Source organism: Athalia rosae, chromosome 4 (assembly GCF_917208135.1).
Source record: "Athalia rosae chromosome 4, iyAthRosa1.1, whole genome shotgun sequence".
NCBI lineage: Eukaryota > Metazoa > Arthropoda > Insecta > Hymenoptera > Athaliidae > Athalia > Athalia rosae.
Window position 1 is genome coordinate 16,877,371 of NC_064029.1, and position 18,967 is coordinate 16,896,337.

At 43.1% G+C, this 18,967-nt stretch overlaps 2 protein-coding genes across 2 annotated transcripts; both read left to right on the top strand.

The window, feature by feature from the left end:
* Window positions 1-822: 822 nt before the first annotated feature.
* On the top strand, window positions 823-16,180 carry LOC105693769 (atrial natriuretic peptide-converting enzyme-like). Its single transcript, XM_012413896.3, has 13 exons — window positions 823-1,153; window positions 2,256-3,025; window positions 9,264-9,447; window positions 11,171-11,384; window positions 11,695-12,069; window positions 12,382-12,614; window positions 12,870-13,076; window positions 13,174-13,387; window positions 13,486-13,631; window positions 13,734-13,905; window positions 13,987-14,240; window positions 15,162-15,280; window positions 15,448-16,180. The coding sequence occupies exons 2-13, from the start codon at window positions 2,978-2,980 to the stop codon at window positions 15,619-15,621; spliced, it is 2,340 nt and encodes a 779-aa protein (XP_012269319.2). The 5' UTR covers window positions 823-1,153; window positions 2,256-2,977; the 3' UTR covers window positions 15,622-16,180.
* A 287-nt stretch (window positions 16,181-16,467) lies between these two features.
* Window positions 16,468-18,303, top strand: LOC105693770 (pyridoxine/pyridoxamine 5'-phosphate oxidase). The gene is made up of 6 exons (XM_012413897.3): window positions 16,468-16,696; window positions 16,932-17,065; window positions 17,144-17,243; window positions 17,321-17,395; window positions 17,474-17,676; window positions 17,763-18,303. The coding sequence occupies exons 1-6, from the start codon at window positions 16,583-16,585 to the stop codon at window positions 17,890-17,892; spliced, it is 756 nt and encodes a 251-aa protein (XP_012269320.2). The 5' UTR covers window positions 16,468-16,582; the 3' UTR covers window positions 17,893-18,303.
* Window positions 18,304-18,967: the final 664 nt, after the last annotated feature.

Sequence of the window (18,967 nt, forward strand, 5' to 3'; positions counted from 1 at the left end):
AGTATCGAGAATCACCCAACACCGTTTGAACCCGTTTCAGAAAATCAGTTTTTTCTCATATTTTTACTGCAGGCTTTTCGTTTCGACTTTCTAAAGATGTTAATCTAATTTTTTTTTTCTGTATCAAGTATCATTGAGTACCCGTTGTACTATTTTTATTTATTTATTACATTTCTTTATACCTTCAACTTTCGATTCGATATCGTTTTATCGGCCATTGTTATACGTGGAGATAATTAGACTGCTGCAAATTGACCCTATACGTGTAACGGATCAAAGGGAAAGTATATAGATGCAATTGTGATATAAAAATCTACAATAATCGATCATCTCAGCTGTTCTCAGAAAGTTAATCACGTGCTACTCGATTGATCTGTAACACACCTGATGAATAAGTTCTTTTCGTGACTATTGGACTGTAAGAATACAAAAATTGTTCTCTCGTTTTTTCTTTTTCTTTTTACTCGGTTCGCAAGTCGAAACATCAGTGAACGTCTTCGATGAATGAATCTAAGACGTTATAATGCGTGCTCAGATTGCGAGGATGTAAATTATTTTTTCTAGGTATATCGGAGCGATAATTACACGTGTGTCGCGCAGAAGGTGTAAAGGTGTGTTACGTACACAATGTAGGGTATAGTACGATACTCGAGATGGAAACGGAGAAGAGATCGGAGATCGTTTGGCGCCGAGAAAGACAGCTTCGACCCACATTCGGGGTACAGTGGAGTTCGTGAAGTAAAGAGTTGCGGAGAGTTGTGTTTTGGCCAGAAGAAACAGCCTCGGTCAGTCTGTTGTGAGACGCGCGTTAGTTCGGTTTATAATACAGTAGAAGGTACACGTGCGATCTCGTCGATCCCCGCTCGTGTTTTGTAAAAAAAATTTTAAACCATTTTTGATCTCGGTGTGACACGTGAGCTGCGGATCCTCGTACACTGTACAGTGCGAAAAGAAATAATTTTTAATTAATTTCCAATTATTTTGAAAGTTCCGTTTATTAATTCACCACTGTAAAAAGGTGTCCTGTGCCCGCGTTGAACTCTCCGAAGCCGCACGAGAGGCGAGCGCTGTAAATTGCCGGAAAAATTGAAAGAAAATAAAAACTCGGTTTAAACGATCTGCTACTAACAATGTGAACGGTATTGTACAGCAGGTGAGTTTTGATTCATTTCCCCCAGTTATTCCATCGATAGATTTGTAAAATTTTCATAATATCAGTCCACGTATATTGTAGTTAAATTACCTATATAACCGCTACTCGTTATATCCTTCGGAATTCATCGACATATTATTCGGATTATCAAGCCATCGAGTAATCGCTAATTATCATCGAACGTTCCGCCTTTTTAACGTATATTAGAGTTATACCTACACAGGCACGCGTTTGAAACGTTCCTGGAACCGGTAAGACGTGAAAGTGCATCACGTTCACAACCTAGTCAAACGCGGAGTTGGACCGAGTAAAGAAACGTACGTAATATTTCACTCTATAGACATTCGGACGTGAGAATCTACGACGCTCGTAATATTCCGCTATAAACTAGCAGAACTGTCATTGCAAAAGAAAAAAAAACAATTAGAAATCAAAATTATAGCGTCGCTTACGCGTGGAAAACAAATTTTATTTACCTATGATTCGGCTAATTGCAAGTTTAAAAATAAAGTACGTATATCGCAGACCTGCTGAAACTCTGCGTGTATGTAACACAGAGGATGTTACGTCTTATCTCGCGACCCGGTGAACTCTAGATTTCCAGTTAACCTGACGCTCGAACTTTTCCGAACAGCCCGCGCACACGATCTCAACTCGAGACACCTGCTATTTCCTTTTTAGCAGGAGCGTTCGCACCTGCCGTCTAGAAATATAAAGTACAATACAAGGTGTGTATTAAAAATCAAAGAGAGAGAAAAATTACGGTCGTTATTCAATCGCGGAAGAAGAACGTTCTCAAAGATTCGATCCGGTCATATTTTTTTCCCCGCTACCTACGTTATGTACTCGGAATAATTTTACCGATTTCATTTCAACAAAAAATTGAGGGGAAAAAAAAATAAGAAAGTTGCTCGCCTCCGTTGCAATTAGTGCGTAAAAGCATCGAAAAACTGTACAAAAGAAAGGAGAGACAAAGTAAATGACAAAATGAAAGAAAATAACGAAATTTGAACTCTCGGCTGTTTTACGAAGATATAGTATAAAAAATCGAGGAAAGGCAGGAAAAAGTGTGAATAATTTTCTCTGTCTCATTCGAAAACAGGTTGAAATTAGACGTGCGTATAATCGGTGGCCGCCGACTGCAGTGTAAAAGGACCGATCATCTCCGCGTCACGGAAGAAGTCAAGAGTTGTCTTATAGACTTTTGTAACGGATTAGCCGCTGCCGTATAAACTGGAGAACGTTCCGTACCCGCGCGTTCTACGTTTCTTCTACGTTACACGACGGTATCCAATCTACTCCACCAGATACAGTGTCTCGTCCGCTTAGAAAAGTTGTTGGTACACACGCGGTTTGTTTTAAACTTGAGAAGCTAACCGTTGATCCGAAGATGACACTCGTCCGCTAACAGGTAGCGAGGTGAGCCTGCCGCTAGTCCGTCTGTACGTCGGTTGCGGTGACCGAGTGAAAGAAAACTGGTATACATATACTCGTATGTATGTACACACAGGTGGCACATAGTTATATCTTTGGATGACCGAGTGACTCAAAGTGCATCGCACTCGACTTTTCTTATATATGTATACATATTTGTGAATAAGACGTACGTGTACGTACATCGGGTGGTTACATACAATATACGTACGCGTGATGTGCATCACCTGTTCGTAGGATTTTCCATCGATTAATTATCGATACAAGCGACAGTGCCGTGCGTCGGGACAACGAATTGTGAAAAGTAAGACTGATTTCGTGTGGTGGAATTTTTTTTGAAAAATTTTTAAAAAGGATTATCGAATGAAATTCACCACCGAGTGATTCAACATGACCGTAGCCATGGAACACAAACGGAAGAGCTCGTGGGATTCTAAGGTGAGTTTTGACATTTTTTTCATTCAAAATAATCGTCCGTACATTCGAAATCGGGTACGAGAAACGAGAGGGAGGGAGGGAGGGAGGGGGAGGACGAAGCGAAAGAAAAACTGGGATTCGATCTGCGTCAGGAAATGTTTAAAATTGCCCGCAGCGCGCTTCGCTCCGCGAAGTCCTGTTATGTCGCGTTGTTCCACCTATATTATTGAAAATTTGCACACAATCGAACGAGCCGCGCGCATGCAACCAGATGTTGATAATTATTAGTTTAACCGCGCTTTGATGCTCGATTAAAATTATCGTCGTAGCGCACGCTGTCCTCCTTCTCCTCAAGAGGTTGGAATAAAATTTGAATAGAGAAAAGAGGATAAAATACAAGTAGATAAATCGCGTTCTCTCTGTATCTCCGGTTTATCTTATATTAAATTCTATATATAGGTAGGATACGTAGCCCGCAATACCGTGGTTAGTGCCACTGAATCGTGAAGTTGCTGGTTTTGTTTTTTTCCTAAATATTTTAAGTCGCCTTCTCGCTGCATACCCAGAGGATACCGCGTGTATCCGATATCCCATTATAATCTCGTGGTCTGAATATTGCGTGCATATATATTGCAAATACAGGTAAATACTCATGTGTGTGTTACACCTATACATATGTACGCCTGCTGCAGAACAGCGGCGAAAGCGATTTTGCGAATAGAGAGTTGTGGCAGGAAATTCTAGAACGACGTTCCAACGTGTCTCGTCGATCTTCTTCGAATTTTCATGGACATGAATAAAAAAAAAAAAAAAAAACGCGAACCAAAAACGATCGAAAATCTTCAGCGTGCGGATAACCTGCATTTAAAATTTTATTTTCGGTACCGTTCGTTAAGTGAAATTTATTTATCAAGTATTAACCTTTCAGATTTAACATTTCGCACGACAGTTAGCGAGTTTAATTCTTTAATTTCCGTGCGAAATTATGCCTGAACTTCTGACTGTGAGAAAACTGTACATGACGATATAATTTAAACGGTTTTTTGATTGCGTTTTAATCACAGGTGAGGTCGAAGAGACGCGACGAGTACGGTTAATCATTTGCGATAAATTTTTTAGGGGGAAAAATTCGAATAAAAAAAAAAAAGAAAGGAATGACAAAAATCGCAGCTCTTATACGCGAATCGCCGACAATTTGGCAATTCGAACTATATAACCGACAAAGAACGAAGGAAAAAAAGGTAGCCCGCGCCCATTTCGTTGCTCCATTGTAAACGCTGCACCTCCACGATGCGCGTTCGATTCGCGTTTCGAAAAGGTTCGATCGTGAATTACAAATTTTCCATACACCTATATGATATAGCGTGTGCACGCAGCGCGTACCTCGACCTTGTTCTTTGTCGACCTAAACCGAGCGCGGAGAATTCTTCGGCGTTGCGCACACGTTTCGGACACGCACGCGTGATTTTACGTACGGTAATAGCGAGACCCGCCAGTGGGTCACCCACAACTTAACTCTTATTTAAAAGGATGTCGACGCGCCTTCTTCCACCGAGGAGGAGTATCTTACCAACCTCGTAGCGGTGGTAACGCGATGATCGCCCCGAGCTTCCTTCCAATACACATCGACCGACTCTCGCTGTGAGTCTGACGTATCCGCGTAACTCGTTTGTACGTGTAATACGTGTGTCGTAAATACCTATCTCTACTATCGCGCTGTACAAGAGGTTCGACTTTTTGATACCGTTATAACTTCCTCAACCTCGACAACGCCCAGTCATTCGTAAAATTTCTTTAAAAGACACGAGCTACTACCGCACGTACCGCGATATCCTCGTCCCGTGTCACGACTACCGTCCGTTCCTTACGTTAGGCAGTATTTGAGATTTTTTTTTTTCTTTACTGGATATCTCCGTTTTTCAGTTTCCACGTTCACCGGAAATCACCGGTGTTTTACGGTGGGCTAGAAAATTTCTTTCGTACCGTTTTTGGAGCTGTATAGTTAATATCTGTGTAGTATACGATATTACGGTACAGCTTCTTTATGAGTAACAAAACTGACGAAAAGAAAAAAAAAAAAAGCAACGAGATCACGAGAAGAAATTAGTTAAGAAAGTGTAACTCGTTTGTAGGATAAAAATCTACGAGACCTTATTTATGACGTAGGATAATATACGAGTTAATTAGCCATTACACGTGTATATTTATCACCCCGTAACACAATTAGCGAAAAACATGAAGGAAAAAGTTTTAATTCAACTGCAGCAACGAATCGTATTCTATATTACGAGGGCCATCGTTGCGAGGATCGGCATCGAATCGATCATCATTTTCAGTCATTTATAATCCGTCACGAATATGTTTTCCGCGTACGTTACACTGACGTCATCTGATTTTTTGTTCCATCCATTTTTATTTCTCTCTTTCTTTCTTTTATTCACCTTCTCTTTGTCCTTTTTTTTTTTTTTTTTTCTTAAAAAAAATAATCTCGAGCCGTTCTTCGACATTGAAATCCACTTTCAAATCAGCGTAATTATGAACCTTGAAAGTTCACATCGTGCATTTAATACGCTGTGACATTTATACTTCATGGTAACCGGATCACTCGCCGAAGAATATCGATTTCCATCGTCGGAGGAGCGATTCATTTAATGACTGTGGAAAATTGAACGATATCAGACCGTTTGGAACGAGAAAGATTTACAAAAAAACAAAAAAAAAAAAAGCAATACATAAAAATTCTGCGGTGCAGACCTGCAGGTATATACCGCGTACACCTTCTCTCCTCAATTTTATTTATAACAACCACGTCGATAATAATAAAAATTCGGACTTCGATGCGATCGGGTATTGAATAATCGGGTATAGGTCTACGGACTGCGCACCTGTTGAATTACGAATTTCGGTTGATACTTTACGTAATTGCGCCATTGGTCATTTCTCAATTCGGACGCGGGGATATACCATGTATACGCGCGAGGGGAATAAAAGGAGAACTGCAGGACTCGAAAGTTCATTCGAAAGTTCGTATGCGAGGATAAATTCAATGGGACTCATTCGCAAGATATTATTGAAGGAATGGAATATGAGAGAAAAAAAAGTAACGAAAAAGTATCCTCGTCGCGAGGAATCGCGCGACCTTTGAATTTTACATCGTTGCGACACAACGAACTACGCGAAGGCGATTCTCGGATTGAAAAAAATCGTGAATCATTTCTAAAAGCTGCGATTCGTGGCGAACGTTCCGGCTGTGTTCGATATTTCCTCGTCGGAACGAAAAAAAAAATTAGCTAAAATTGAGTATTCGAAGATAACGTGAATTATTCGGTCCCAATTTTGAGTAAATCAGAGGCTCTAAACTTGGCGATTTTTGCTTTAATTGAAAAACCATGTATCGAAGCTTTCGAATAACGTGTTTGGAAAAATGAATATCAACCCTTCAGCTGAAGAGCGATCGAATGAAATTTTTTATGGGCAAATCAAGAGCTCGGTTTCAAAATCGTTTCGGAATTCAAAATTCCTAAAGGAGTGCAGATATTGTGAGACCTGAAACTTTCGTAATAATTACCATACCATATATCTATCCGCATTAGGTACGCCTGAAGCGAAATTCCATTGTCTATAAATATATATATTTTTTTCATATTATTCTACATGGTTCTAGATTATCATAAACAGTCAGGTGAAATTTTACACACGTTACATATGGGGTGTTCACGATTTGTTAACATTTACGTAATTCTTTTATGTATGACAATGTTTCGTTTTCAATTTTTCTAGTATTTTCCAAGTTCCGATCTTCGATTTTCGTGCAACTTTATAACGATAAATTTATATACACCTCGAGAATAGAAATCGGGAATTCGCTCGTGCAATAGATGTAAAAATTGAAATTTTACAAACGCGGCGAAACTAGGTGAACGTTATTATATTTATTTCTCGGTGCGCTCGAGTTACGTTCGTTGTATCGTCGCCGGTTTTAAAATAATCTTCGAAAGGCGGCGTAATCCTTATTGTAACTCCACCGTCTACCATAATACTGCTAATTGTGAGTAGAGATTTTTCCCACGGATTAGAAAAACCGACCTTGCGCAATCCAGGAATAAAACTCATTCTTACCCTCCTCCTCCTCCTCCCCCGCCTCCTTCCACGTCTGCACCGCTAATTATGCGCTCCCAATTAATTAAGATTAAGCGCTGCAAAGACGTCATTTATTCTCCTCCTTTCTTCTCTTACGCTCCGCGGCTCGAACCAGAAAATCTCTCAGACCGTGCCGCTTCGATTTTTCCACCCGTTAATTACGTCAGCGCCTCGCAAGTCGCGTACCTCGCTAGGTGATACGAATTTCATTTCTCAACTTCATTCCCGTCGTGACGGAAGCTAACTTTACATCTCATACGGCTGTTGGGTATCGCGCATACGTTCGTTTTGCACGCTACATAACTTCGCTCGGAATTTTCGTCGCGTTTATTTGCATCGAGAGCGCAACGTACACGAGCTCAACCGCTCCCTGGTATCTTACCTTACCTCCAATTTTTTGGTCTCTTTATCCCGCGACGCTCGAGGCTTCGAAGCGTGTGATACCGGCCGCCACTTCTCCATTGTTCGAAAAATGTTCAAATGGCACGTCCAGATGCATCCGAGCATCGGATATACTTCTAACAACTTTCGGGACGCCCGGAAGACGAAGCCACTTTGCGATTCTAATGACTGCAGGCTCAAAACACACCGAGTTCAAGCTAACCGAAAGTGTAACGTTACTCCGTACGAGAATAGGAAACGGCCATTTTGTTGGACGACGAAGATACAGGAGGGCGAAGATAACTTATCGTATACATAGATGAAAGTTTAGGATATGCACAGAAGACAATGATACACGCTGCGACGTCGGTGAAGGACGAAATAAAAATAAACAGAAAAAATCCATTAGGTACACCTATTGCACCTGTATCGCACTTGCACAACATATTAAAGGCAGGAAAGACTTTCGGAATACTTTACGCGGACCGATTCGCTTGACCGATATCTACGCGACAGCGTGATGTGGATAGTTTTTCATCAGATATATGCGTTGAAAGGATAGAAAAGCACCTCATAGGGCAGGACCAAAAAGCGTGTGCCGGTTGTAACATTTCATCGCATGCAAGGATGAAAGTTCGTTATTACCTTTGCGTTATACCTTGTGTATGTGTGGACGTGTATCCCGCAGCCTAGCGATATAAGGTGCGGAGAGGAATCGACGGAGTTTCACCGCGACCCCTCGAGATGACGTGAAAGAAATTTTGCTGCGCTAGAAATCGTTATTATTTTATCGCGTTCAAAGTGCACTTGTCACGGTTGAAAGAATGGAAAAAGAAAAGGACGAGGAAGAGAAGAAAAATGTCATGGCAATTACGTGGATTTTAATCAATGTTATTATAATAGCTAAAATTCAAATTGCCGAGATAATATTATGCGATATATTGAAAGGCGCGAGAAGAAAAAATGAAGGAAAAGTAAAATTGATATCGCTCCCGCCGCAGCGTCGCGGTAACAATTTCGTCGTAATGCAAATCGTGGTTAGAGAATCTCCGCGGGTATAAAATAGTTGGGGTACAGCCGAATTATAAAGCGTTGCGGGCAAATAAGTTTTAATACCGTAATATTGAAGATTTATAAAATTGCATCGGGATTATACACCGCGAACTGTACACCGAATAGGTTTTATACGCTTCGTCTATATCGTAAGGTGGTGTACAACCGTTCCCACCGATGTATAATTATATACGTATACATATACATTAGGTATCTTTATTACAGTTTCTCAATATGAAATTTAAAATTTGCCGAGAAATGACTATCGTATGTACAGGAAGTAATATAATAAATAAAAATTATACTTAGATCAGGTATATACTTAAAATGGTACGCACAGCGCTGGTCTGTTTCCTTTGATTTTTCGAGCTCTGGTATATCAATAATAACGATGATAAAATAAAACTGCAACGGGCGGAAATTTATTCTACTGTTATACCCATTATGTCACGGATCAGCAATCCTAGCTACGGAATCAATCGACGTCCGTTCGGATCAACGATTCATGTAACGAAGAAAAAAAAAAGAGATTTTTCTACCGAACCAGATCAACTGCATCCGATGTATTTAATTATCATATATTTTTAACCCTCCTCATTAACGGGGATAAGCAAAGAAACTCGATTGAATAATCGAACGAGACGTAGCAATGATTTATTCATTCGTCGGTTTTTCATATTTTCAGATTTCCGTCAGCACGGTGAGCACGAGGAGATTCAGTAGGGCGGGAACACCGAGTTCTATACTGTCTTCGGACAGCGACATCCGATTCACGAGAAAACTCGGTGGACAGTACAGATGCGGATGCTGCGTCCTGGCCGCATTTTTACTATTCATGCTGTTCTCCGGTGTGGCGATCTATCTGGGATGTAAGAATCGTCGATTCCAAAACTAAATACGTACACCTTCGAACTGTCTCAATGTAAAACTGGGTTTCACGCCTGGAATAATATTATCCCGATAACGACGACGACGACGACGACGACGACGATGAAGATTAGCTCTGGTTTTTTTTTTTTATTCATTCTATTTATTTATTTTTCTTAATCGCTCATTCGTTTCGCAAAGTTGCTCCGCTCCAGCTTCTCGCTCCGCGTTGCTCCGCTCGAGATATTATTCCGAACGCGGTATTTTATTCGTTTATTTTCCTTCCTCCGATTCGACTTTTTGCTCCTGTAATACACATTTGCAACTATTGGAAATCGCGGAGGCAAGTAGCGCCGCAACCGATCTAATACTCGATTCACGATCGCGGCACGCGAGTTAAGTAATAGGACCGTAACGGATCTTTATACCTGTACATTTACACGCCGCGGGTTGTAAAACGTTGAAAAAAAAACTGCAATGAAAATATTCCGGTTTTTTCCGATAAATTCAGAAACGGGCTACGAGACACACGCGACGCCAGTCATTTTCAATCCTGAAATTCGACGAGAAATTGAATAGGTGGATTTTTTTTCTGATTCTCAAAACGGAATTTGCATTTTAAAAGTCAAAAGTTTCAAGATTTTACTGGATTACAGTGCTTTGGAATACAATGATTTCTTTCTCGTTGCCTCGAGAGCCTATTGGTATAAGAGAGCGCGGTTTGAATACGTTTCTGTAAATTTTCCACAAGTTATTACCGCGATGTTTAGAATCATTGCAATAGCGAATCCCGTTTAGGTTCGCCGCGGACACCGTAATACACGAGAAAATATGCACACGCGTATACATATATACAGCGTACGTTTTCAGCTGCCATATGCAATTATTAGAAACGTTTCAGGTTCTATTAGCATTTCGAACGGCTCGTTACCGCATTCGCGATGACTACCGCGCTCATCTCTCTCCTTCGAAATTCGAATCGTCGAATCGTCGCGATTATTTTTTTTTTTTTTCTTCTCTTTCGCCACAAATTTCCGTCATCGAACGCCGAATAAATAATTCCCCCGTCGAGAATAGCGTCGTCCGATAAACAATTTAACGGGCTGACCGATTTACCGATTTACCGGGTCTTCTCGAGTCTCGCCGAGCGACCGACCATATAGCGGCTTTTTCGACCGCTGCCGATGACGTGTACTTTTCACATTATACGCTCGCGGCTGACTGAGGAGCGTGAAAAAGAAAAAAAAAAAAAAAAGGAGGAATTGGAAAGAAACGAGGAACGAGAAGGGGAGATGCGACCTTGCCCAGGTACTCGCGATGACCCCTACTGACCCCTCCGCAGCAGACCTCTTAACTATATATGTACGTGGAAATACACGGCGCGCAGAATGTGTAGATGTACGAAATCGCGATTTTCTTTACTCGAGACCTTTTCGACGCGATGCAACGTACACGCTATTAAATACTACCGCGCTACTCGTTCGACGCGCTTCAACGGCATTTCAAAACGTATCTCCAACTCGACGGCCTGCGGACGTAATCCGATGTACGTACACACAAAAAAACTCGTTTTTCCGGATCGTACCGAGTCCCACAGTCAATGGATCGTGCAACGATTTTCTCTCGTCGTTCGTACGGCGTTGAAAATTTTTTTTTTTTCCCCCCCATTTCCCCTCGGTATCTTACGACGAACATTACCGGACGGTATCGCTTCGTTTCTTCCAGACACATTCCTCAGCGCCGATCCGCCGGACGATCAAGTATTTTTGGCAACATTTCGGGTGATCGCCGGTGACGTTTTCGTCAGCGATCTGTCCGACCCGTCGACCGAGGCGTTCCGGGTCCGATCGAGGGAATACAGGAACCGATTGGACTTGGTTTTCAGCAGGAGTAGCCTCAAGCATTATTTCGTGGCGACGGAAGTCCTCGCCCTTGACGGGTGAGTCGAACGATCCCGTCTTCTGCTTTCGCCGATGATTTCAGTTTTGATTGTTCGTACGGCGAATCAAAGTGCGAATGATATCATGACTGATCGTCCGAGACTCGTATAATATACCTATGTACCTACATAATTATCCAACCGTCGTCCTGCTCCTTTTTTTTTTTGTTTAATCATTTTTTCCTCAACCGTCGAAATTGCCTTGGGCGACTAAAAAACCGAAAATTTGGTCGGCAAGATTGAGAGGAAGAGGCGGGTTTTCGAAGTCTACAATTCGAACGTACATTTCGCTTATATTCGCGGATTTCAGGGTCGACGGCCGTGACCTAGTGGTCCACATAGAGGTGATATTCGATCCCCGGTATCGTACGATAACCGCGTCCGAAGTCACCGAGGTACTAGCCCAGGAGATATCGCCGGGTTCGAGAAAATACCTCGGCAATTTAACGGTCGATCCGAAGAGTCTCGAGGTACAGGAGAGCCGTGAAGCCCTAACGGCCGAAGTCGTCCTACAGACGACCTCGTCGACGCTACCGACGACAACGACGACACCCCCGCCACCCAGAAGATGCTCCAAACTCGAACTCGATTACTGCAAACATCTTCCGTACAACGTCACCTCATACCCGAACGTCCTTGGTCATCGATCTCTTCAGGACGTTCAAAATGACGTCATAGCTTTCAGGTAATAAATCGTCACCTTTTTTTTTTTTCATTCATTCGTTCGCGCGGCTCGATTTTTTCGTCGTTGTAAGCTACGCGGAAGTACATCACTCCGAGCACACGCGTATACGCTAGACGAGGCCTCTCGCTTCGCTTTAGCTTTGTATTCCGCTGTCTCTGCAAGCTAACTGTAACCAACCCGGTCTAATGTCAACTCGTCACCTTCTAGCGTACACCCGAGGAATTCGCAACGTTTTCAATGAATTTACATTTTAATCGTTACTCCGCTCATTTTTCTCCCCCCTTCCGCACTGCACGTCTGTCCATGTTTCAGGGAGCTCGTGGACGCGGAATGCTACCGTCTGGCATACGATTTTATTTGCCAAGTACTCCAGCCGTCTTGTTTACCGGGACCGAACGAGGACAGACTTTACGTACCCTGCCGATCGTTTTGCCGAGAATTTTGGACGGGATGCGGCAATCGTTTGCCCGACAGGATACGCGAGGCATTGGATTGCGAAAATTTTCCCGAATACGCCGGACCGGGAAGCTGCAAACCGAAGCCAGGTAACGACAAAGCTGAGAAAATTTCTCACCCGCAAAAAAAAGAAATCGGGGAAACCGTGATCTTGTGTAAAAAATTCATATCGCCCATCTGGTCAGCGTAACACGTAGATGAAAAAAAAACAAACCTGTTCGACGCTTTCGTCGTGTGACGGAGAGAGAGAGGTCAATGAGCGCAACGTTGACCCCCGTGAAGGTCGAAATACTCGACGCGAAAGATTTCCCATTTTTCTCTGCACGTTCGATGTCCGTTTTCAGGCTGCGTTCGGGATCTTCAGGCGCGCGCTTTGTCGCCACGTTTGTGCGACGGTGTGATCGACTGTCCGGATCTTTCCGACGAGAAAAGTTGCTCGTACTGCCCCGAGAATAGTTTACACTGCGGTATAGGAAGGGCCTGCATACCGAGGAGTAAGAGATGCGACGGATCGATCGATTGCCCGAACGGCAGCGACGAGAAGGACTGTCGTGAGTAGAAATCCGAAACGGATCCACGTTCTTCTGCCGCCCGAATTTCTTCTCTTGAGATTTTTTCTCCTTTTTTTTTTTTTTTCTCTTCTCACAGTCACTTTGGCGACTAGCTTGAATTCGTTGAGATTACAGCCGGCCGACACTCCCCACTACGCCAATTACAGCAGGGAAGGTTACGTGGTGTTCAACGAAAAGGGCAGCATTGGAAAGCTCTGCACGGAAAACCTGAATTCTTCGCTTCCGCCGCCAGAAATGGAGAACGTTCTCCAAACGGCTGCTAGCTCTCTCTGCAGTCTTCTTACTTACAGGTGAGTCTCGAGTCTCTCGGATCTCCTTTTGAAATTCTAAAATTTTCTAAACACCCCGACGAATTACCGGAGATTAAACGGACCTTTCAAATACTCAGCGGCGTCGAGTCGATAGAGATAAAAATAGACGATGAGGACGACGTCCAGTACGTCCACATGCAGGATCCCTCGGCTTCGGAAATCACCTTCGTTCGCGCTCCCTGCCCGAGCCGAGAAGTAATGTACGTGAGGTGCTCGGATTTAGGTAAACCACCTGGCAGTGGCCGATTCTTTCTATATTCCAAATCTACTTGGTTTCGTCGTACTTCACCTCGCCACTTTTGTTTCATTGCGCGCTTATCGACAGAGTGCGGAGTACAAGCGATGAGGGGAAAGGGCAAGGGTCAAAGTTTGGCTAAAATGGCAGCCCCCGGCGACTGGCCCTGGCACGTGGCGTTATTCAAACAGGAAGTTCACGTGTGCGACGCGACCCTGGTGTCCGCCGGATGGCTTTTGACGACCGGTTCGTGTTTTCAAGGGTAAGTTGGCTCGTTACGCGTTTTACCACTACAACGTTATCGCTGATCTTGTTTTTTTCTTCGTTCCTCCGCTCGGCGCAGGCAACCGAAAGCCGAGTGGCTGGCGAGACTCGGCACTGTGAGACTTTCCAGTTCTTCGCCCTGGCAGCAAGAGCGGAGGATCGTGGGGATGGTGAAATCCCCCGTGGAGGGTAGCGGCACGGTTTTGCTGAAACTCGACCAACCAGTTTCGGCGTTCACCGATTTCGTAAGACCAGTTTGTCTGCCGTCCGACAACGACCCTCTGCCACCTGCGAATTTGTCCAACTGCAACACCCTCGGATGGGCGAGAAATCGTAAGGAGAAACCAGTATTTTCATTTTCACGGAGAAGCTGGAGCCGGAAATATAAGAAAAATATTCTTCCCCTTCCCCCCCTCCCTGATACGCGTTACCGTAATGACAGTTCTTGCGATTACATTAAATGATAAACCGGTACTAACTTTCTCAAATTTACAACGACCTCCGTTCCGACGTTTCCTCACGACAATTGTCGACCACATTTGGATGAAAAATGTACATATTTTTTTTACCCACCGTACACGCGATATTATCTGTACGCTTTTTTCGGAATTCTTATTTCGTGACCGGACTACATAATTTCTACCTCGTGAGTTTAATATTTGATACGACGTGGCTCCTGTAACGCTAAATTATGCACGGAGACACTTCCAGTTTTGAAAGTAAAATTCAAGAGCCGGCCGGTTGAATTCAGATTGCGATAAACTCGTGGAGTATCGTTAGAAAAGTAAGGAGATCCGCTGGACTAGGATTCCCGAATATTTACAGCAAAAAAAAAATAAATAAAAACCAGCCGGCTCGCGGTACCTGCTACTCCAATTCTCGTCCTGTGCAACGTGGGTGATATCGCGGCACGAAGTTAACTTTATAAAGTTGCGCAAGATTGCGTATGAAATTCCATCTTCGTACCGGCTGATGTTTAAGCCCACGGTCCGCGGATTCTCCTATTACCTCATAGGTGTGGTGTAGAGTAGTGAAGGTAGATCCGATCTTTGTTGTGCAATTGTATTGGAAAAAGCTTTTACGCGCGTCGGAAGGTATCTACAGCGTAACTGGAAAACTGGCGATGGAAAAAATCGCGAATCTTTTATCATCCCGAAACGCGCCGCCCAACCCCGTGGGAATTAATCTCGAGCTGCGGCGATTGTTCGCCGTCTAATCTATGGCCTAATTCCTATTCTCTTGTTAACTATACAGGTGACCTTTTGCAAAGGGTGCAGCTTAGGCACAGCGCGATGCCACGATGTGAAAATATCAGCATCGCTTCGGTTAATAGCATCTGTACGGAACCGGCCTACTCGAACGACGATTGTAACGTGAGTTTCTCTCATCTGAAATTTCCGAAAATTTCAGCCAATTTTTTTTTGCCAAAATACACTTCCTTCGATCGACCGAACCGGTCAGCTTAATGCGGAGTGATCGCGGAGGACGAAGAATTCTTAAAAATCGAAATAAGATGGGGGTGAAAAAAACTAATTTTCAGGAAGAAGAAGTTGCCGGAAGTCCGATGCTCTGTCTTCTCGGAGACGGTCGAAGATGGGCTTTGGCAGGTGTCGGAAGTTGGCGGATAGCCTGTTCGAAAGCAGGAGTCGAAAGGCCCAGACTTTACGATCAGATTTCGTCGAACGTTGCCTGGATCAGATCGACGATCAGCTGAATGATTCGGTGACGGTGAAAATCAGCCGACGAGACGCCACAATTTCGTCATTTTTTTTTTTTTTTCTCACGACTACCGGTGCAAGAAGCATTGACATTTTTTTTTTTTTTATTTTACAGAAGACTATACGAATGACTACGAGTTAGGAAGAAAATAAAATGAATAATAAAAAAAAAAAGAAAAAACAAACAAAATGATCCATATGTGATAAAACTTGTATACTTTTTTTCGTTCTTTTTCTATTATTACTATTACTAGTATCTCGTTTTATTTTAGAATACTTATAATTGTTGACGTTTTGCGTTGAAATTTCAACGTTGATTATTATCGTTATCGAATTTATTTAATTGTAAATATATCCATGTATTCCGGTATTCGCTTTAGTTATTAATTATTAGAGGTAATGATGAAAAAAAAAGAAATAATTATATGAAGAGAGAAAAAAATTACGTATAAACGTACAATTATAGGTAAATATATATGATTAAGTAAATATATGATTCATTATTTTATACTCTGTACAAATTGTTCCATAATATATTACAACGATTTATTTGAATACGAGCCACCTGCATCTCATCCCCTAACGCGAGACAAAGTTGGCGCCGTAACGACGCTGAATTCGAAAAGTTTAAAGCAGGCGATAAACCGATTACGATTTTTGCAGCGAAGTTTGAAGTTTTTACAAAAGTTTCGCTACCACCGTTATTAATAAACATCGTGGAGATTTTGGAAAATTCGATAAACGAAGATGGAAACCGGCTCTTATCAACCCCAACCAGCCGGTTGTTCGATAATATTCATGCGGCGCTAGACGGTGAAGCAGAATTCGTTCATTTCTAAGCAAGAAGCTCAACGTCGTCAGTGCTTATCGAACTCGCGTCGACTGTAGTTTAGTGGTAAGAAATATATACGAGGTATAAAGAGAGAACCTGCGTGCTTCGCGACGCGCATAACGCCCATGCACGTCATCAATTTTTTACGAAAGTCTCGCGTCGTCCTAAGAACCAGAGTCATAGAAAATACAGGCTGCGATTCGAGGCTCCGGAATTTCTTCAGGGACTCACGAGCAATGGTAAAGTTATCGAGACGATTGAGTATCTGAAAAAAATAAATTTTTAAAAATAGATTTTCTATCCGTCCAAGTCGAAACAAGTGCAGCTTTATCCGGTTTCTATTGAGAGTCGGCAGTAACGGCCGCAAGATTATCGATGCCACTCTTGCAACGCTCGCTTATTGGCTGTAGATTGTTCGGCACGACGTTCGAAAAATGAAATTCAAATTATTTTCGATTCTTATTTCTGCTACAGGAGGTGGTTTCGGGTCTGACCCATATAGAGGTCACGAACGACGACCCCATCGTACTTTTTAAAAACTGGCTGGAAGAGGCGCGTTCATTTTCTACCCCCATGCCGAGAGCTTTTTGTCTGGCGACCGCATCCGGGTAAATGATGAATGTTACTTTTTGAATTTTAAGCAAAGAAAGGGATGACTTTTCTCATCGTTTTATCGGCACAATCAGCTGCGGGAAAGTCAGCGCTCGCCATCTACTTCTCGGCAGATTAGACGACGACGGTTTCGTAACGACGACCAACGGACGCAGCCCTAAATCCCAAGATTTGGTAAAATTATGACCGTATTCTTTACATTAATTCGACGCAACGTAACGGGGTGTTTAATAAGTTTCATCGTAACGCAGAGCGAAGTTCCATCGGCAGCGATGTGTTTTCATTGGGCTTACAGAAGGGAAAACGGTGAAACGGTCTCGCGACAGGTAAAATAATCGTTCAAGAATCATCGTTGATTAATTTCGCAGAAGCGGACGTTCGAAATCTCGACTTTTGTCCAACAGGTGCGAATAGAAGGTACCGTTACCAAACTCGGAAGAGAAGAGTACGAGGATATCTACGAAAAATCCGATATTTCGTACAAAATTCGAGATCACATTTGCGAGCAAAGTTCACCGGTCGATTGGAACGAACTGAAAGCTTCACACGATCGAATGTTGGAGAAAATCAAAAGCGAAGGAGTCGCTCCACCGATGCCCGAGCACACGTGAGTAGTGGATCAATTTTCATTGCCAATGATTCGCGAAACGGTACTGACCTACGATTATTTGTTTTTGATGTATCCCGTTTCAGCGCTGGCTATAAATTGTTTCCCTCGTCGATGGAATTTTACTACGCAAAAGGCCGACTGATAGCGGATCGAGTTTTGTTCTTGAAAAATCCGAAGGCCTCCGACTGGACCCACCACCACCTAGCCGCATGAAGATCGAAAATTTGTCCATTGAATATTATTTGTAAATTCTCCAACGAAAAAAATTCTCCTTAAATTTGTAAATTGGAAATTTTACCGGGCAGCTGGCAGTCCTCGAGTCTCACTTAAGTACTCGGTATTTTCCAACAACCGAATAGCGGTACAGAAGCAGGTATGGACATACCTGGTCAAATTTTCGCGTCCGAACAAACAATTTTTCGAACCGTAAATCCGTGCAAGCCGACCATAGAGGAGTAGGCACCGATATTTAGGGACGGAAAAATTGTTCACGAAATTTATTTCGCCACGTTGAAAATTTCATCCAATTCCAGGGAGTCAGAAATTGTGACTCCGTTGCCGGCTGACCGAGAAAAAAAAGAATCGAGATAAAATTTAACTTCGTACATTTCTTGAAAATCAGAATCAAAAACGGTCGAGTTTTTTTTCCTCCTCACTTCCAAGCATGCGATCCGCGGACTCCAAGATTGCGTACCGATGAACTCTGATCGCTGTTAGGTCAGAAATTGATAAAATTCATTCAATTAACGATCTCGCAGTTTTTAACGGCCAAGTGGAAACCTACCATCGGATAAAACGGCGGATCTCATCCGCGCATGGTAAGTTCTATACGAGAACGCGGATGATAAAAGTGAAAAAATACACCCTCGTCGTTTTTCCGTGCGAAATCAGCCCTGGCCCGATCGAAAAATCCCCCCAAACCTTCGGATATCGCGATAAGTAGACCGGTCAACCGAATATTGGCGGACATCGGATCGCGCTCGGGTTCCTCGAACTAGTTTCTAGGCCCCCATGAGCCCTCGTACGAGTGGGTCATCGGAGGTCAGGGTCACCGAGTACGTCGTGCATCATACGTCTCAACCGATCGGCGCAACGGTGCTATTGACGATCGTAACGCGAGCCGACTCGTGGAATGAAATTCGGCCAAACATCCCGCCGCTATGATGCCGCCGCCGAGTTCGAACGTATCGAGTTCCAACCGTGCTGCACGGAGGAACCGAGAATTCCCAAGGTAATGGTAAATCACGTACACCCGAAGAGAGGCGTCGACGCCAATGCCGACCGGATC

What these genes read in the sequence shown, in the direction of transcription:
- LOC105693769 (XM_012413896.3), top strand. Translation starts at nt 2,978, where the DNA reads ATGACCGTAGCCATGGAACACAAACGGAAGAGCTCGTGGGATTCTAAG. An exon ending in AATGACGTCATAGCTTTCAG is followed by an intron (nt 12,070 to 12,381) that starts GTAATAAATCGT and finishes TCCATGTTTCAG; the next exon opens with GGAGCTCGTGGACGCGGAAT. An exon ending in TGCAGTCTTCTTACTTACAG is followed by an intron (nt 13,388 to 13,485) that starts GTGAGTCTCGAG and finishes TCAAATACTCAG; the next exon opens with CGGCGTCGAGTCGATAGAGA.
- LOC105693770 (XM_012413897.3), top strand. Translation starts at nt 16,583, where the DNA reads ATGCACGTCATCAATTTTTTACGAAAGTCTCGCGTCGTCCTAAGAACC. An exon ending in TCAGGGACTCACGAGCAATG is followed by an intron (nt 16,697 to 16,931) that starts GTAAAGTTATCG and finishes TTTCTGCTACAG; the next exon opens with GAGGTGGTTTCGGGTCTGAC. An exon ending in TGTCTGGCGACCGCATCCGG is followed by an intron (nt 17,066 to 17,143) that starts GTAAATGATGAA and finishes CGGCACAATCAG; the next exon opens with CTGCGGGAAAGTCAGCGCTC.